Source organism: Erpetoichthys calabaricus, chromosome 6 (genome assembly GCF_900747795.2).
Source record: "Erpetoichthys calabaricus chromosome 6, fErpCal1.3, whole genome shotgun sequence".
NCBI lineage: Eukaryota > Metazoa > Chordata > Cladistia > Polypteriformes > Polypteridae > Erpetoichthys > Erpetoichthys calabaricus.
In genome coordinates this window covers 110477308-110496326 of record NC_041399.2, presented here as the reverse complement: position 1 = coordinate 110496326, position 19019 = coordinate 110477308, and the positions used below count along the sequence as shown (strand labels likewise).

At 45.3% G+C, this 19019-nt stretch overlaps 1 protein-coding gene across 2 annotated transcripts in view; it reads left to right on the top strand.

Annotated features, from left to right (window-relative positions):
* The window catches only part of LOC114653490 (nephronophthisis 3), an 838883-nt gene that overhangs the window by 346387 nt on the left and 473477 nt on the right, over positions 1–19019 (top strand). For both annotated transcript variants that reach the window (XM_028803845.2, XM_028803846.2), the window contains one exon: positions 8648–8774. In XM_028803845.2, coding sequence (XP_028659678.2) covers positions 8648–8774 — 127 coding nt within the window. The remainder of the gene's footprint in view (positions 1–8647; positions 8775–19019) is intronic.

Sequence of the window (19019 nt, the reverse complement as noted above, 5' to 3'; positions counted from 1 at the left end):
GCCACGGATGTCAAACTGTCCAGCTCCGTGCCTACAATACAGCCTGCCTTCCTCACCAGTTTGTCCAGGCGTGAGGCGTCCCTCTTCTTTATGCTGCCTCCCCAGCACACCACCGTGTAGAAGAGGGCACTCGCCACAACTGTCTGGTAGAACATCTGCAGCATCTTATTGCAGATGTTGAAGGACGCCAGCCATCAAAGGAAGTATAGTCGGCTCTGTCCTTTCTTACACAGAGCATCAGTATTGGCAGTCCAGTCCAATTTATAATCCAGCTGCACTCCCAGGTATTTATAGGTTTGCACCCTCTGCACACAGTCACCTCTGATGATCACAGGGTCCATGAGGGGCCTGGGCCTCCTAAAGTCCACCACCAGCTCCTTGGTTTTGCTGGTGTTCAGTTGTAGGTGGTTTGAGTCGCACCATTTAACAAAGTCCTTGATTAAGTTCCTATACTCCTCTTCCTGCCCATTCCTGATGCAGCCCACGATAGCAGTGTCGTCAGTGAACTTTTGCACATGGCAGGACTCCGAGTTGTATTGGAAGTCCGATGTATATACGCTGAACAGGACCGGAGAAAGTACAGTCCCCTGCTGCGCTCCCGTGTTGCTGACCACAATGTCAGACCTGCAGTTCCCGAGACGTGCATACTGAGGTCTGTCTGTAAGATAGTCCACGATCCATGCCACAAGGTATGAATCTACTTCCATCTCTGTCAGCTTGTCCCTAAGGAGCATAGGTTGGATGGTGCTGAAGGCGCTAGAGAAGTCCATCCATCCATCCATTGTCTCCCGCTTATCCGAGGTCGGGTCGCGGGGGCAGCAGCTTGAGCAGAGATGCCCAGACTTCCCTCTCCCCGGCCACTTCTTCTAGCTCTTCTGGGAGAATCCCAAGGCGTTCCCAGGCCAGTCGAGAGACATAGTCCCTCCAGCGTGTCCTGGGTCTTCCCCGGGGCCTCCTCCCGGTTAGACGTGCCCGGAACACCTCACCAGGGAGGCGTCCAGGAGGCATCCTGATCAGATGCCCGAGCCACCTCATCTGACTCCTCTCGATGCGGAGGAGCAGCGGCTCTACTCTGAGCCCCTCCCGGATGACTGAGCTTCTCACCCTATCTTTAAGGGAGAGCCCAGACATCCTGCGGAGGAAACTCATTTCAGCCGCTTGTATTCGCGATCTCGTTCTTTCGGTCACTACCCATAGTTCATGACCATAGGTGAGGGTAGGAACATAGATCGACTGGTAAATTGAGAGCTTCGCCTTGCGGCTCAGTTCCTTTTTCACCACGACAGACCGATGCAGAGCCCGCATTACTGAGGATGCCGCACCGATCCGCCTGTCGATCTCACGCTCCATTCTTCCCTCACTCGTGAACAAGACCCCGAGATACTTGAACTCCTCCACTTGGGGAAGGATCTCGCTACCAACCCTGAGAGGGCACTCCACCCTTTTCCGGCTGAGGACCATGGTCTCGGATTTGGAGGTGCTGATTCTCATCCCAGCTGCTTCACACTCGGCTGCGAACCGATCCAGAGAGAGCTGAAGATCACGGCCTGATGAAGCAAACAGGACTTCATCATCTGCAAAAAGCAGTGACCCAATCCTGAGCCCACCAAACCGGACCCCCTCAACACCCTGGCTGCGCCTAGAAATTCTGTCCATAAAAGTTATGAACAGAATCGGTGGCAAAGGGCAGCCCTGGCGGAGTCCAACTCTCACTGGAAACGGGTTCGAGTTACTGCCGGCAATGCGAACCAAGCTCTGGCACCGATCGTACAGGGACTGAACAGCCCTTATCAGGGGGTCGGTACCCCATACTCTCGGAGTACCCCCCACAGGATTCCCCGAGGGACACGGTCGAATGCCTTTTCCAAGTCCACAAAACCCATGTAGACTGGTTGGGCAAACTCCCATGCACCCTCCAGGACCCTGCTAAGGGTATAGAGCTGGTCCACTGTTCCGCGACCAGGACGAAAACCACACTGTTCCTCCTGAATCCGAGGCTCGACTGTCCGACGGACCCTCCTCTCCAGGACCCCTGAATAGACTTTTCCAGGGAGGCTGAGGAGTATGATCCCTCTGTAGTTGGAACACACCCTCCGATCCCCCTTCTTAAAGAGGGGGACCACCACCCCGGTCTGCCAATCCAGAGGCACTGTCCCTGATGTCCATGCGATGTTGCAGAGGCGTGTCAACCAAGACAGTCCTACAACATCCAGAGCCTTGAGGAACTCCGGGCGTATCTCATCCACCCCCGGGGCCCTGCCACCAAGGAGTTTTTTGACCACCTCGGTGACCTCAGTCCCAGAGATGGGGGAGCCCACCTCTGAATCCCCAGGCTCTGCTTCCTCATTGGAAGGCATGTTAATGGGATTGAGGAGGTCTTCAAAGTACTCCCCCCACCGACCCACAGCGTCCCGAGTCGAGGTCAGCAGCGCACCATCCCCAACATATACAGTGTTGACACTGCACTGCTTCCCCTTCCTGAGACGCCGGATGGTGGACCAGAATCTCCTCGAAGCCGTCCGAAAGTCGTTCTCCATGGCCTCCCCAAACTCCTCCCACGCCCGAGTTTTTGCCTCAGCAACCACCAAAGCCGCATTCCGCTTGGCCTGCCGGTACCTATCAGCTGCCTCCAGGGTCCCACAGGACAAAAGGGTCCTGTAGGACTCCTTCTTCAGCTTGACGGCATCCTTCACCGCCGGTGTCCACCAACGGGTTCGGGGATTGCCGCCACGACAGGCACCGACCACCTTACGGCCACAGCTCCGGTCAGCTGCCTCAACAATAGAGGCACGGAACATGGCCCATTCGGACTCAATGTCCCCCACCTCCCTCGGGATGTGGTCGAAGTTCTGCCGGAGGTGGGAGTTGAAGCTACTTCTGACAGGGGGCTCTGCCAGACGTTCCCAGCAGACCCTCACAACACGTTTGGGCCTACCACGCCTGACCGGCATCCTCCCCCACCATCGAAGCCAACTCACCACCAGGTGGTGATCAGTTGGCAGCTCCGCCCCTCTCTTCACCCGAGTGTCCAAGACATGTGGCCGCAAGTCCGACGACACGACCACAAAGTCGATCATCAAACTGAGGCCTAGGGTGTCCTGGTGCCAAGTGCACATATGAACACCCCTATGCTTGAACATGGTGTTCGTTATGGACAATCCGTGACGAGCACAGAAGTCCAATAACAAAACACCGCTCGGGTTCAGATTGGGGGGGCCATTCCTCCCAATCACGCCCTTCCAGGTCTCACTGTCATTGCCCACGTGAGCATTGAAGTCTCCCAGCAGAACAAGGGAGTCCCCAGAAGGTATGCCCTCTAGCACCCCCTCCAGGGACTCCAAAAAGGGTGGGTACTCCGAACTGCTGTTCAGTGCATACGCACAAACAACAGTTAGGACCCGTCCCCCCACCTGAAGGCGAAGGGAGGCTACCCTCTCGTCCACCGGGGTAAACCCCAATGTACAGGCTCCAAGTCGGGGGGCAATAAGTATACCCACACCCGCTCGGCGCCTCTCACCGGGGGCAACTCCAGAGTGGTACAGAGTCCAGCCCCTCTCAAGGAGATTGGTTCCAGAGTCCAAGCTGTGCGTTGAGGTGAGTCCGACTATATCTAGCCGGAACCTCTCAACTTCGCGCACAAGCTCAGGCTCCTTCCCCTTCAGAGAGGTGACATTCCACGTCCCAAGAGCCAGCTTCTGTAGCCGAGGATCGGACCGCCAAGGTCCCCGCCTTCGCCCACCACCCAACTCACACTGCACCCGACCTCCTTGGCCCCTCCCATAGGTGGTGAGCCCATGGGAAGGGGGACCCACGTTGCCTCTTCGGGCTGTGCCTGGCCGAGCCCCATGGGTGCAGGCCCGGCCACCAGGCGCTCGCCATCGAGCCCCACCTCCAGGCCTGGCTCCAGAGTGGGGCCCCGGTGACCCGCGTCTGGGCAAGGGAAAACGCCGTCCAAAATTGTTTTTCATCATAGGAGGTTTGTTTAACCGCACTTTGTCTCATCCCTCACCTAGGACCAGTTTGCCTTGGGTGGCCCTACCAGGGGCATAAAGCCCCGGACAACAGAGCTCCTAGGATCATTGGGACACGCAAACCCCTCCACCACGATAAGGTGGCGGTTAAAGGAGGGGCTAGAGAAGTCCAGAAACATAATTCTTACAGCACCACTGCCTCTGTCCAAGTGGGAGAGGGATCGGTGTAGCATGTAGATGATGGCATCCTCCGCTCCCACCTTCTCCTGGTATGTGAACTGCAGAGGGTCGAGGGCGTGGCAGACCTGTGGCCTTAGGTGATGAAGCAGCATCCACTCCATGGTCTTCATCACATGTGATGTCAGAGAGACAGGCCGGAAGTCGTTCAGCTCACTAGGATGTGATATCTTTGGGACGGGGGTGATGCAAGATGTTTTCCAAAGCCTCGGGACTTTCCCCTGTTCCAGGCTCAGGTTGAAGATGCGCTGTAGAGGACTCCCTAGCTCCAACGCACAGGCCTTCAGCAATCGTGGCGATACTCCATCTGGACCCTCTGCTTTGCTGGCACAAAGTCTCCTCAGCTCTCTGTTTACCTGCTCTGCTGTAATTGTGGGTTGGGGGAAACTCTCTCCTATGCTGGTATCAGCAGAAGGATGGTTGGAGGGTGCAGTACTCTGAGGTGAGAGTGGGTTAGGGTGGTCAAACCTGTTAAAAAAAAGTTGTTCATCTGGTTTGCTGTCTCCACATCTCTGTCGATGGTGGCACCCCGCTTCGAGCTGCAGCCAGTGATGATCTTCATCCCATCCCACACATCCTTCATGCTGTTGTTCTGCAACTTCTGCTCCAGCTTTCTCCTGTACTGCTCCTTCACTGCCCTGAGCTGGACTCGGAGATCCTTCTGCACATGCTTGAGCTCATGCTGATCACTGCCTTTAAAAGCCATTTTCTTCTGGTTCAAAAGGCCCTTGATGTCACTTGTAATCCATGGCTTGTTGTTAGCATAGCAGCATACTGTTCTTACTGGAACTACAATGTCCAAACAGAAATTGATGTAGTCAGTAGTGTAGTCAACAACCTCCTCAATGTTCTCACTATATGACCCCTGCAGGATATTCCAGTCTGTAGTTCCAAAGCATTCTCTCAGAGCCTGCTCTGCCTCAAGGAACCACTTCCTGAATGAGTGTGTGGTTGTAGGTAGCTCTCTCACTCTTGGTTTGTAGTGAGGCTGAAGCAGAACCAGGTTATGATCTTCTTTCCCAAGCGCAGGCAGCGGGGTGGAGCTGCATTCATCTTTAACGTTTGCATACAGTAGGTCAATAGTCCTATTTCCCCGGGTGTTACAATCCACATACTGGGAGAAGGCAGGTAATGTTTTGTCCAGCGTCACATGGTTAAAGTCTCCCAGCAATTAGCACAAGTGCCTCAGGGTGCTGTGTTTGCAGTTTAGCAACAGCTGAGTGGATGATGTCACTCGCTATCTCCACATCCGCCCGAGGAGGGATGTAATCAGTAACAACAATGACGTTTCCAAACTCTCTGGGCAAGTAATAGGGACGCAAACTTACAGCCAACAGTTCGATGTCCCTGCAGCAAGAGAAGATTTTAACATTTACATGTCCAGAGTTGCACCATCTTATATTGACATAGAGTGCGAGTCCACCTCCTTTGTGCTTCCCGCAGGTATTTGCGTCTCTGTCCGCTCTAACTGTGCTAAACCCGGGTAGCTCCACGTTAGCATCTGGGATGTTAGTTGTTAGCCACGTTTCAGTAAAACACAAAAAATTGGATTCTCTGTAGGTCCTGACATTTTTCACCAGCGCAGCCAGTTCGTTGATCTTATTTGGTAGTGAGTTCACATTTCCCAGGATCACAGAAGGCACTGAAGGTTTGTATCGCCACTTTCTCTCTAGACGCTTGGCTTTTATCTTAGCACTGGCTCTGCTGCCACGATACAACCTTCTTTCCTCGTCAGGTAAATAGGGGACCACACCGGCTCGGTCATTTGTTCTCAGCGCTTGAAGTTGACTACTTGAATAGATGAGTCTCGGCGTGTAAAAATCCATTTCCAAGTAGTAAAGAGTAGTAAAAAAGTGTAAACAGTGTCCAGGGAACTAGTGCACATAAAAGAAAGTGGTAGGAGTTGACAGTGAAATAGAGAAAAATACAGAAAAAGGTAAAAAGATAAAGTCATACATGGAGCTGCTGGAAAGGCTGCCACTCGCAGCCTTATAATAAAAGTATATTGTACAGATATTTCAAAATTAACTTAATGAGTACATTGGGAGGAAGCATTGAATTGCCTGTTAGCAGTGGGCAGAAAAAAAAGCCAGAGGCGCTTCTTTGCATACTGTGGTGGAATGAGCCTGTGGCTAAAAGTGCTCCAAGAGAGCTCCTCCTGGAGAGGATGCAAGGAATTTTTTTCATGATGTCATCTAATTTTTCTGCCATCCTCTCTCTTTTCCACAACAGCCTCCAGGGTATCCAGGATTTGCCTTGTGATATAGAGCAGGCTTTCCTCTGTAGGTTCCAGAGAAGAAGGATATTCATCCTGGCTAGGATAAAGGAAGGATTCATGCCTGGCTATGAGGCTATAATGGAAGGACCAGGCAAACAGGCTCACCGGGAGCAGTTTATTCCCCCACACAACAAGTGGCAGTGTTCCTCAAGGGTGAACCACCAGAGTGTGGCATGGAAGATGGAATCCAGAAATACAGCCCTGTCAGGGTATTTGGAGGAACCCCAGATGGCGCTGCCGAGGGAGGAATGTCCTGGTTTCAGCACGACTTGGAAATGCTTCGGACGACCTGGACAGGAAACCAGAAGCAGTTCCCAGGCCTAGTTTCAAAGAAAGCCCACAGCCTCACTTTAATTAAGTAAGAGTCTGGAGGGAGTAGGCAACACTCTTTGGAGGAGTAAGGAAGAACTGTAAGTGGTTTGCTTTGCTGTGCTGTTAATTGTATCTGGAAGGCACTTAGCCAAATAAAAATCCTTTAGTTGAACCTGGAATTGTGTTGGGTTTTGCTTTATCAGTGGTTTTGGACTCTGTGGTGCCACCTAGTGGTTACATCTGATTAGTTTGTTCAGGCATTGTGCTTCTTTTCAGCTCAAGTTGCTTCCCCAGGAGACTTCAGTGTAGAACACCACACTGACTACTATGTTGTCAGACTAGTCCAGTTTATTGTTTATGTGACCCACCCAAGCACCTATAGCTCTGCACCATTTCCACATCCTCCCCCTGAATGGTAACTGGTCTCAGAGACTCCTTGACATGCTGGAAGTCCACAACCAGCTCTTTTCTCTTGCTGATGTTGGGTTGCAGGTTATTGTCCCTGCCCAGCAAGACAAAGTCCTCCACAATGGCAAATGCTGGTATTGTACTTGAAGTCTGTTGTGTAGAGGGTAAACAGTAAGGGAGACAGAACAGTTACCTGAGGTGCTACAGTATTACAAATATTATTTATATTCCAGACAGCTTATTTAGGTAATCTTAAGGTTTTTCCAATATCTCTAATGTTTTTATTTTTTTTCCAAACTCATACTGGCTTCTTTGACTCTTGCCCTCATTTTAGAACAAAGGTAGAAGCAAGTCTGGGTATCTTATGCCAGCACTAATGAAACACACGTACACACCTGAGTAATCACAAACACCTACAATGCCAATTGTCCCAAACATTATGGTGCACTGAAATGGGGGGACTATATATAAAGAGTGCTGTAATTTCTACATGGCGGGTGGCAAAATATCTTAAATTAAAAGTTTGCAATGTGCCGCTTTAATCATGCCTGAACTTTTTAATTTATAATTTTAAACTGTGGAACATTTTTCAAGAAAAAGTGTGTCTTTGTCCCAAACATTATGGAGGGCACTGTATGTCATTTTTAGTTATTTGAAATTATCAACATATATTTATCTTTAGCCTTACAAATTGTTAATTCACGAAGATATAGAAAAGAAGCTGATCACTGCATTAAACTGCAAACACTGGGAGCAAACACAGTCTAATGTTTCATCCATCTGGATAGCTGACAGACAATCAATTCTGTAGGTAATTTGGTCCAGAGGAGGAGGAGGAGGAGGAGGTTGGAAGCCAGAGGTTTTTAATTATTTGAACAAGAATTGTACTCTCTTTAAGTAAGAAATATCTTTCAGATTGTAAACTTTATTTTTTTATTCTATTGGTTTGGTATATTTACATATTCTAATGTGATTCAGTTCTTAACTAATTGTGTTCTTTAAAGTAGCTGGTTTGGGTTATGCTCTTATAAAACAGTTAATTCCTGCAAGCCCCCAATAACAAGAGAGTAAAGAAATGTGCTTTTTTGTGGTACGCACACCCACATGAACATAAAATGTCACAATTATAGCACACTCTTGTACTCATTGAAGTTGTACATAGAAAAAGTACTGCTATCTAACATAATGATATATAACATTTCCCAGTTTCAGGGATTACTTTGTTTCTTATATATATTCTTTATATATTTTTATTATTATATGTATTCTTATATGTATGATGGAAGTACTTACTTTTTTTTACACCTGTTCAAAACATTCATGTGCTTGCACTTGAAATCAAGTAGTGATACTGCATGAGTTTGCAATATATGTCATACAGTTTAGTAAATGCTGAAAATCAAAACTGGATTCCTGCTGTTTTTGTTATTTGCTCTTGCAGAGGGTTATACAAGCCTGATGAGCAGTCATCCATATCTGAAGATCTGTTTAAGCAGTCCAGCAAAGGAAAGGTGATTCTTAGTCGGATGAAAGACTTCATACAGAATTATGTTTTTCCTGTTGAAAAGGTTGGTAAAGTAAAAGAATTTAATATTTTACTTAGTTGACAAATATCATACATTTTAGACATCTGACGTGTTTAATCTGTTTACACATATGCTGAAACCTTTTTGTCTGACAGAAATGTTACTGGATTTAAGCTACAGAAAATGTTATTGTACATTTTAAATTTACTAATTACATTTTTAGGCCTTTCCAAAGTTAATTTTCTTTTAATCCATACACATTTAGCAATATTGCTGTCAAGTTTCAAAGAATAATTATTCTAAGTGAAAGTAAAATATCATTAAATGAAATTGGAACATTACAATAATTGTGTTTCTTGGTTTTAGACAGGTGACTTATATAAAAATTGTAATAGAAATATATTAAAATATCTCAAATTCAAATTCATCATTCTCTTAAACTAAAGATTGTGTTCTAGATTGTATATAACAAAGACTCGAATGAATAGGTTTTAAATGTGAAACATGGTAGGTGAGAAATATGTTAGAATTAGCTGGTATTGCCAGTTCATAGGTGACTGGCCCCAATCTGCTTAATGATCTTGAAAAACCAAGGGGTCTAGGTGCCAGTTTCCAGGTTGGAGCCCTCAGCCATCATAGGTTGCAGAGAATGAAATTTTCGGTTCATTCCAGTACCTAGGGGGAGTTTTTCCTTATGTTCTGCAAAACCTTTGAAGAGGAACCACTGTTTCACCCATACAGTATATCCCTGAAGTTAGACAAGAAATTTGACAAACTTTATATGGGAGGTAGAAATGCATGGAAATCTTCTTCTTTCGGCTGCTTCCGTTAGGGGTTGCCACAGCGGATCATCTTCTTCCATATCTTTCTGTCCTCTGCATCTTGTTCTGTTACACCCATCACCTGCATGTCCTCTCTCACCACATCCATAAACCTTTGCTTAGGCCTTCCTCTTTTCCTCTTCCCTGGCAGCTCTATCCTTAGCATCCTTTTCCCAATATACCCAGCATCTCTCCTCTGCACATATCCAAACCAACGCAATCTCGCCTCTCTGACGTTGTCTCCCAACCGTCCAACTTGAGCTGACCCTCTAATGCACTCATTTCTAATCCAATCCATCCTCGTCACACCCAGTGCAAATCTTAGCATCTTTAACTCTGCCACCTCCAGCTCTGTCTCCTGCTTTTTGGTCAGTGCCACCGTCTCCAACCTATATAACATAGCTGGTCTCACTACCATCCTGTAGACCTTCCCTTTCACTCTTGCTGATACCCGTCTGTCACAAATTACTCTTGACACTCTTCTCCACCCATTCCACCCTGCCTGCACTCTCTTTTTCACCTCTCTTCCACAATCCACATTACTCTGTACTGTTAATCCCAAGTATTTAAACCCATCCACCTTCGCCAACTTTACTCCCTGCATCCTCACCATTCCACTGACCTCCCTCTCATTTACACACATGTATTCTGTCTTGTTCCTACTGACCTTCATTCCTCTCCTCTCTTGAGCATATCTCCACCGCTCCAGGGTCTCCTGAACCTGCTCCCTACTATCGCTATAGATCACAATGTCATTAGCAAACATCATAGTCCACGGGGACTTCTGTCTAATCTCGTCTGTCAACCTGTCCATCACCATTGCAAATAAGAAAGGGCTCAGAGCTGATCCGTGATGTAATCCCACCTCCATGTTGAATGCATCCGTCACTCCTACAGCAGACCTCACCACTGTCACACTTCCCTCGTACATATCCTGTACAACTCTTACATACTTCTCTGCCACTCCCGACTTCCTCATACAACACCACAGCTCCTTTCGAGGCACCCTGTCAGATGCTTTCTCCAGGTCCACAAAGACGCAATGCAACTCCTTCTGTCGTTCTCTAAGCTTCTCCATCAACATCATCAGAGCAAACATTGCATCTGTGGTGCTCTTTCTTGACTTGAAACAATACTGCTGCTCACTAATCATGACCTCACTTCTTAACCTAGCTTCCACTACTCTTTCCCATAACTCCATGCTGTGGCTCATCAATTTTATTCCCCTGTAGTTACTGCAGTCCTGCACATCCCCCTTATTCTTAAACAGAATACTTATGGAAGCATGGAGGTATGTCATCTGGACAACGGCCTTTCCATTTTTCATCCTCTTCATAGCTGTCTTTACTTCCAACTTGCTAATCCATTGCACTTCCTGATTCACTATCTCCACATCATCCAACCTGTTCTCTCTCTCATTCTCTTCATTCATCAGCTTCTCAGTACTCTTTCCATCTGCTCAACACACTCTCCTTGCTTGTGAGTACGTTTTCATCTTTATCTTTTATCACCCTAACCTGCTGCACATCTTTCCCACCTCGGTCCCTCTGTCTAGCCAATTGGTACCGGTCCTTTTCTCCCTCCTTAGTGTCCAACCTCTCATACAACTCATCATACGCCTTTTCTTTAGCCTTCGCCACCTCTCTCTTTACCTTGCGCCTTATCTCCTTGTACTCTTGTCTACTTTCTGCATCTCTCTGACTATCCCACTTCTTCTTTGCCATCCTCTTCTCTGTATACTCTCCTGTATCTCGTCATTCCACCACCAGGTTTCCTTTTCCTCCGTCCTCTTTCCAGATGTCACGCCAAGCACCCTTCTTGCTGTCACCCTTACTACATCTGCTGTAGTTTCCCAGCTGTCTGGAAACTCTTCACTGCCACCCAGTGCCTGTCTCACCTTCTCCCTAAACTCAACCTTGCAGTCTTCCTTTTTCAACTTCCACCATTTGATCCTTGGCTCTGGCCTCACTCTCTTTCTCTTCTTGATCTGCCACGTTATCCTACAGACCACTGTCGTATGCTGCTTAACTACACTTTCCCCTGCCACCACTTTGCAGTCTTCAATCTCCTTCAGATCAGTTCTTCAGCATAGGATGTAATCTACCTGTGTGCATCTTCCTCCACTTTTGTACGTAACCCTATGTTCCTCCCTCTTCTTAAAATACGCATTCACCACAGCCATGTCCATCCTTTTGGCAAAATCCACTATCCTCTGACCTTCTTCATTCCTCTCCTTGACACCATACCTACCCATCACCTCCTCATCTCCTCTGTTCCCATCACCAACATGCCTATTGAAATCCGCTCCAATCACCTCTTTTTGTCCCTTGGGTACATTGTTCATCACTTCATCCAACTCACCCTCACAATCTTCTTTCTCACCCATTGCACACCCAACTTGCGGTGCATATGCACTAACAACATTCATCATTACACCTCCAATTTCCAGCTTCATAATCATTACTCTGCCTGACACTCTTTTCACCTCCAAAACACTCTTGACATACTGTTCCTTCAGAATAACTCCTAGCCCATTTCTCCTCCCATCCACACCATGATAGAACAATTTGAATCCACCTCCAATCCACCTGGCCTTACTCCTCTTCCATTTAGTCTCTTGCACGCACAATATATCAACCTTCCTTCTCTCCATCATATCTAACTCTCTCCCCTTACCAGTCATACTGCCAACATTCAAAGTTCCTACCCTCAGTTCCACTCTCTTTACTTTCCTCCTCTCCTCCTGCTTCTGGACACGTCTCTCCCCTCTTTTTGTCCTTCTTCTTCTTCAACCAACAGTAGCCCAATTTCTGCCAGCACCCTGTTGGCTAATAGTACTGGTGGCGGTCGTTGTTAACCCGGGGCTCGACCGATCTGGTATGGAAATTTGTATTGTTGTCCGCATATTTATTTGGCAAAATTTTACACCAGATGCCCTTCCTGACGTAACACTCTCCATTTATCCGGGCTTGGGACCAGCATAAAGAAACACACTGGTTTGTGCATCCCCTGTGGCTGGGTTTAGAAATGCATGGAAATACTAGAAATTAAAGAAGGGCTCTGTGGTGGGCTGGCACCCTGCCCGGGGTTTGTTCCTGCCTTGCGCCCTGTGCTGGCTAGGACTGGCTCCAGCAAACCCACGTGAAACTGTGTTGGGATATAGCGGGTTGGACAATGACTGACTGACTAAAGAAGGGCTGAAACCATATTCAGGTGGCAGTGGAGTTAGAAAGTATTCAGACCACTTTACTTTTTTCACATTTTGCTATGTTGCAGCCTTGTGCTAAAATCATTTAAATTATTTTTTTCCCCACATTAAGCAACACTGAATACATCAGAATTACAAAGCAAGGAAATAGATTTTAGATTTTTTTTACAAATTTGTATTAAAAAAACTTGCATATCATATTGATACCAGTATTCAGACCCTTTACTCAGTACTTTATTGAAAAACCTTTGACAGCGATTACAGCCTTGAGTCTTCTTGGGTATGATATGACAAACTTCTCACATATGTTTTTAGGGATTTTCTGCCTTTTTTCTGTCGAGATCCTCTCAAGCATTGTCAGCTGGGATAAAGACTTTGTGGACAGCTATTTTCAGGTTTCTTCAGAGATGTTTGATTGGGTTCAAATTCAGACTGTGGTTGGGCAACACAAAGAGTTGTCCTACTCTACTATTGTGTTGCTTTTGCTTTGTTCTTAGGGTCAGTGTCATATTGGAAAGTGAAGCTTCATCCCAGTCTGAGGTCCAGAGCACTCTAGAGCAGGTTTTTATAAAGGATATCACTACACTTTACTCTGTTTAGCTTTCCAGCCTCAATCCTGTCAATTGTCCCTGCCCCTTCAGCTGATAAACAATCCCACAATTTGATGCTGCTACCATGATGCTTCACCATTTGAATGGAATTACATAGATGATGGGTAGTGTCTGGCTTTGTCCAGACATGATGCTAATTTTGATTGCTTTTTTTAAACTCCAAGCAGGTTTCCACGTGTCTTTTACTGAGAAGAGGCTCCTGTCTGGCAACTCTCTCATAAAGCTCAGATATGTCCTTTAGAAAATTTCTCCCATCTCCACACAGGGTTCACACTCTCTTACTATGGCCCTTCTTCCAGTTTGGATAGGTTGGCTAGCTCTAGGAGGAGTAATGGTTGTTCCAGAGTTCTTCCATTTATAAAATATGAAAGAAATTGTGCTCCTGGGAATAATCGGTGCAGCAGGAATTTCTTTGTACCCTTTCATAAATCTATACCTCAACACAATTCTGTCTATAAACTGTGCAAGCAATTTCTTCAACCAATATTCAAATATATGCAAAAATAGGGTAATAATTCTCAGTATTACATACACATTTGTATATCCTTTCCTTATACATTATAATAATGGTAATGATGACAACAGTACACACGGCAAGAACAAAAACCAAAAGGAAAAAATCATAGTGGTACTTGAGCAACTTTTATTTAAATGTAAGATCCATTAAAATCCTGTGCAGGTGTCATTTTGTCTTCCATCTGGAACTGAAGGCTGAGTGAGCAAATAACTTGTTGTGAACCATAAAATCAGCCACATAAAGGAGTTTAAGATTCTTACGGGACACATTGCTGGCACTGTGCTTCACTACGTTAATGTTTTGTTTTATTTATTTATCTTCTAACTCACAGTACGTCTACAAAGTATGAAGCTCTCGTGACACTATTGCATGGATACTGCAGCCTTCAAATAAAATGATGTTTGATAACACACTCTTTCCCCAAAACAGGTTTCTCCTTGTGTTCAAAGTCATGCAATCTGAAAGAAAGTAGAACTGGACACACTGAGCACTGCCTGTAATGCTCATATAACACCCAGACAAAATTGCATACAATTGCTTAAACATACTAAACACAGTCTTTATTTTATTTTTTTCCCAGCTAAGTGGTTTTTTGGTCCTTGAGACCAGAAGAGGTGAGGTCATTTTTCTCTGTTTTGTATAAATTGAAGCAGTATGAGTCTATTCGTATCTTAAAAATGACATAACTGTATATACTAAATGTCAAATTGTAATGATCTTTAAGTGTTTAAACCGCATTATAATTTTTATTTAACAGATGTTTTCAAAGCCAGTTAAATTCTATAAAATGAGTCTGAATATCTGTCAGGAAACTGGTAAAGGCTATGTCACATTATGTGACTTTTCTAGTGATTTTCATATGTAGTCTTCTTTTACATAATCTTAGCAAGTCAACGGCACACAGGGTATATTTTAGAATAGACCAGGTAACTACTTCTGGTTTTCTGTCCAAGTCCTCTGAAGTATTTCCCAGTCATACAAGAAACAAGGTGGTCCTCCCACAGCAGCACCCTTTGGCAGTCCCCAACGACCCTAACAGGACTGTGTTTACAGGCAGCTACACCTGTGCCATCCTGCAGGTGCCTTAAAGTGGTAAGGCATTTAGGTACACTGCCATATGTCATGTTGGGGAATAAATTGCTCCCGTTCGTGTCCTGACCAGGCATGAATCCTTTGTTTATCCCAGCCAGGAGTGCTTTCTTTCCTCTTTGGCACCTACACTGTCTTCATGTTCATTAGATTTTTATTGTCTGTAAAGACCAAAGTAGTGTATCCTCTAGTCCAGGCATGTCAAACTCACTACCATTGGTGGGCCGCTTCGACTGCCATATGTGCGTCAGCGGGCTATACTGTAACAAATACTATTATGCTATTACACAAAGTTACTGTAGCTTTCTTTCCAATACTGAAAACTTTAAAAAATGTAACACTTAAAGTTTAAAGTTTAAAGAAAAGCAATTTATTTCCATGCAGTCTCCAGTGTAGAATTAGAGTCTTAACCTCTTAGCTAGGTCCTTATTATATTACTAGGCTCACCCGCCTTTTAAGGCGACCGACTTTTATCCTCAATTTGTGTGCGCACCATGTGTACATCAGGCATGTAAGTGTAGGGAATGAGAACATCAAAGTGCCCATTCATAACATCTCCCGAAAACCTACGTTTTTTTATCCCCGCGAGTGTCTGTCCAAACTTGGAGTGTAGGACTCCATAATAATATACTTGAAACTCATAGGTGAACAACTCTCCTGCTGCCATTAGCTCAGAAATGGTACCATAAGTTTGAGACTTTGACGTTTCAGTGAGATACTGAAGCTCATTTGTATATGAGATTCCTGACGGCATCATTGTAAATGGCTGAAACCTTGACCAATTACTTAAAACATGTCGTACAATGTCAGCCCGAATCTGTACCGCTAAAGACGGAGTTTCATGCACTAAATAAGCTATAGATGTGAATAAGCAAGCACCATCTCCCCTGATATTTACTATGCGGTGAGGCATTTGTACTCTATCAACATTAATTATTTCCAGAGACATAATTTTTTCTATTTTTCCAGCGCATCGCGCACAAAAGCAAGGGAACGATGGGAGCACCAGAACTCTGCTCACATTGTGTCGCTTCATACCGCAAGCCGCAAGTAGTAAGTCTGTGATAAGCGGAATACCGCTACGCTTTGCACTCACGGGACGGAAGGACAATCCCGACCGCTTTTATATAGTGTCTTGATGATTGATATTACAGTGTGAGATTTATTTCTTTTGTCCCGACACTTGGCATCTCTTTTTAGTAACCAGTTCGTCAATATCAGGCTTGAAATCTTGTGCAGCTGCAACTTTTATGAGGGATGAAAGGTGCTCGGTAAGTCTTGAGCGATGTGGGGTTTTGGTAGCTTTCATTAACAAAAACAATTGCTCACAAAGGTAAGTGCTTCCGAACATTGACAGTACTCTCGATGCCAACTTACGGATCTGCACATACGAGGGTGACAGGTAAGCATACAAGCCTGGCACACCAACTTCATTGTATTTTTGCCTTCAGAATAGAATCTGACTGCACTTCAATCAATTCCATTTGGATATTCTCAGGCACATTCTCAACGTTGTAAGAGAACAGCGCAATGCCCTGTTTGTGTGAACTGAAATCATGAAAATGCTCACTGAATTCATTGCTCAGTAATTCAAGTTGGAAAACAAATCCATTTTTATTTATTATATTATATTGTAAAATAAGCCGATATGCAAAAAGCCACCTGACCTACAATAATTTTACAAACACAAAATCACAAAAATATGTTAATAAACAACTCACCAACTTCTCGCGTCCACTTCAGATCTTCAGCTGTAGTCTGCACTAACTGTTCGTTACAATACTAGCACAAAATTACATGAAACTAGAGCAAAAAAACGTGAAAATATGCGAGCTATTACTACTCATGATGGTCAGTTCTGCCCAGTGGCCAGTCTCAGCAGCCCAGTCAGTAGTGTAGCCTGCCAGGGGCGGCTCTAGGCTCGTGGCGGCCCTGGGCAGAGAAAGAATCAGTGGCCCCTTTGCCTGGCAATGTCAATACGGTATCTTATGCACGGCGGATTGCCACATCTGTTGCGGACACTGCATAGCCGCCTCGTGCTCATGACACGTTTCTATATACGAGTGTACGTAACTTGAAACCAAGTGGTGGCCCATGATATTCTCATTACGGCAAAACATTATAATACTACATATAGCTTACTGCTCCGACTCTAGTGACATTTGTAAAAACAGCGTACTAATTAACAAGAAACAGAATGTTTTTCGGCCTCATTGCCGTCAGCTGTGTCGTTATTTTTTCTTTCTGTTTTATATTCAATATATATTGGCGTGGCGGCCCCTGGGATTTGGCGGCACTGCGCAGGTGCACAGTTTGCACATGCCTAAGGCCGCCCCTGCTGCAGCCTAGCACTTCAGTTGTGACGCTGCGGCTCATTAACTTTGGTCAAGGCTCGTGGCTATACTAGCAGATGACGTTTCCGGTACCGTAATGCCATGGGAAAACGCGCTTTTGTCAGAAGGCAGAAGTAAGAAAAGTCAATAAGTAACACCGAAGATGCAGAATGATTCAATCACAAACGATAGTAATCATTTTGTACAAGTTCAATGCTAACTAGGATCTGTCATGCGGGCTGCACAGATTTCTGTTGCGGGCCGCGTGTTTGACATGCCTGCTCTAGTCAGTTCCACCGCTTTTCAAAGGCCAATTTAATAGCTAAGAGTTCCTGATTGATAAATGATTCAGTTTCTTTCACAGCATTGGCAAACTTTTATAACTTGAACAGGTTTTTATAATGCCCTGAGGGTATTTTAAAGGCAAATCTACATTTCTTATCTTCCCTGAGATGGAAGTTGTGTCTGCTTCATAAGTCAAGTTGTATAAATTTAGGTGAATTCCAACTTTTGTTGAAAATAGATGGTATTAGTGAAAAAGAGTAATTTATTTTCATGACTGTTGTATTTAATTCATGTAAATTGAACAAACAAATAATATCTGTGGAACACAGCCCGGACACAGACAGGTAGACATGTTTAAAAGCACCACCACACCTTTATTTACAATACTATTATTTACACAAGTGCACACAACCCCCAAAACTCCCCCAAAGTCCAGGCCTTTTGTCAATGCCTCTTTCTCTGGTCCGCCTCCACTCGTCTCCTCCCGAGCTCTGTCTCTCTTCCTCCCGACTCCAGCCATCGAATGGAATGAGGCAGCCCTTTTATCCCCACCCGGATGTGCTCCAAGTGCCTCCCGATTAGCTTCCACTGGCACTCCCCAGTGTGGCGGAAGTACCGGCTGTGCACCTGGAAGCACTCCGGGTGTCCCTGGTCTTCTTCCCCCCAGCACTTCTGGGTGTGGTGGAAGTGCTGAGGGCCAGGGCTCCACAGACATTGTGGTCCCCAAAGCAATCACGGCGGTCGACCCTTTGTGGTCTGGAGGAGGCGTGAGCCCTCCTCCGGTCCTCCCGGGCGTCCCGGCTGAGTACCACCCCCAGCCACTTGCCACATACTGTATCTTGATTAGGATTTGAGGAAAATTATCCTGGTCTCTAAATTCTCTTTACATATATACAGTACATTCCAATGCTTTGTATTCTGGCCCAAATAATGCTCATAATCTTCTTTCAGGTATAGGAACAGAGTCACCATAACATGCAACATGTAACACCATAACAAGCCAAAACTGCAAGAAAGTTGTGGTGCCAATGAAAAACAAACTCACATAAAGACAGCAACTATTATGACACAAATGCAGGACATGGCAAAGTACATGAAAAGTAAATGCACAAAATGGTAACTAGATAACATCCTATAAATAATGGTAAAAATAAAAGATAAATAATAAAGCAAAATTTCATGGATATGCTCTAATATTGAATATTTTGGGAGGTTTTGGAGTTAAAACTAAAATACAAAGTACACAGATGGTTTACTGACACGTTGATTATTGTGTCTGCTAAACGTTGCCTCTCTGGACAGAAACACATTTTTGAGTGGTGTTGTAGAGATGGATTTCTATGCGCAGACTAAACTATGAAGAACAAAATATATTTTATTAAATATTGTAAAGAAATCATTTTATTATTATTGTTTAGCAATT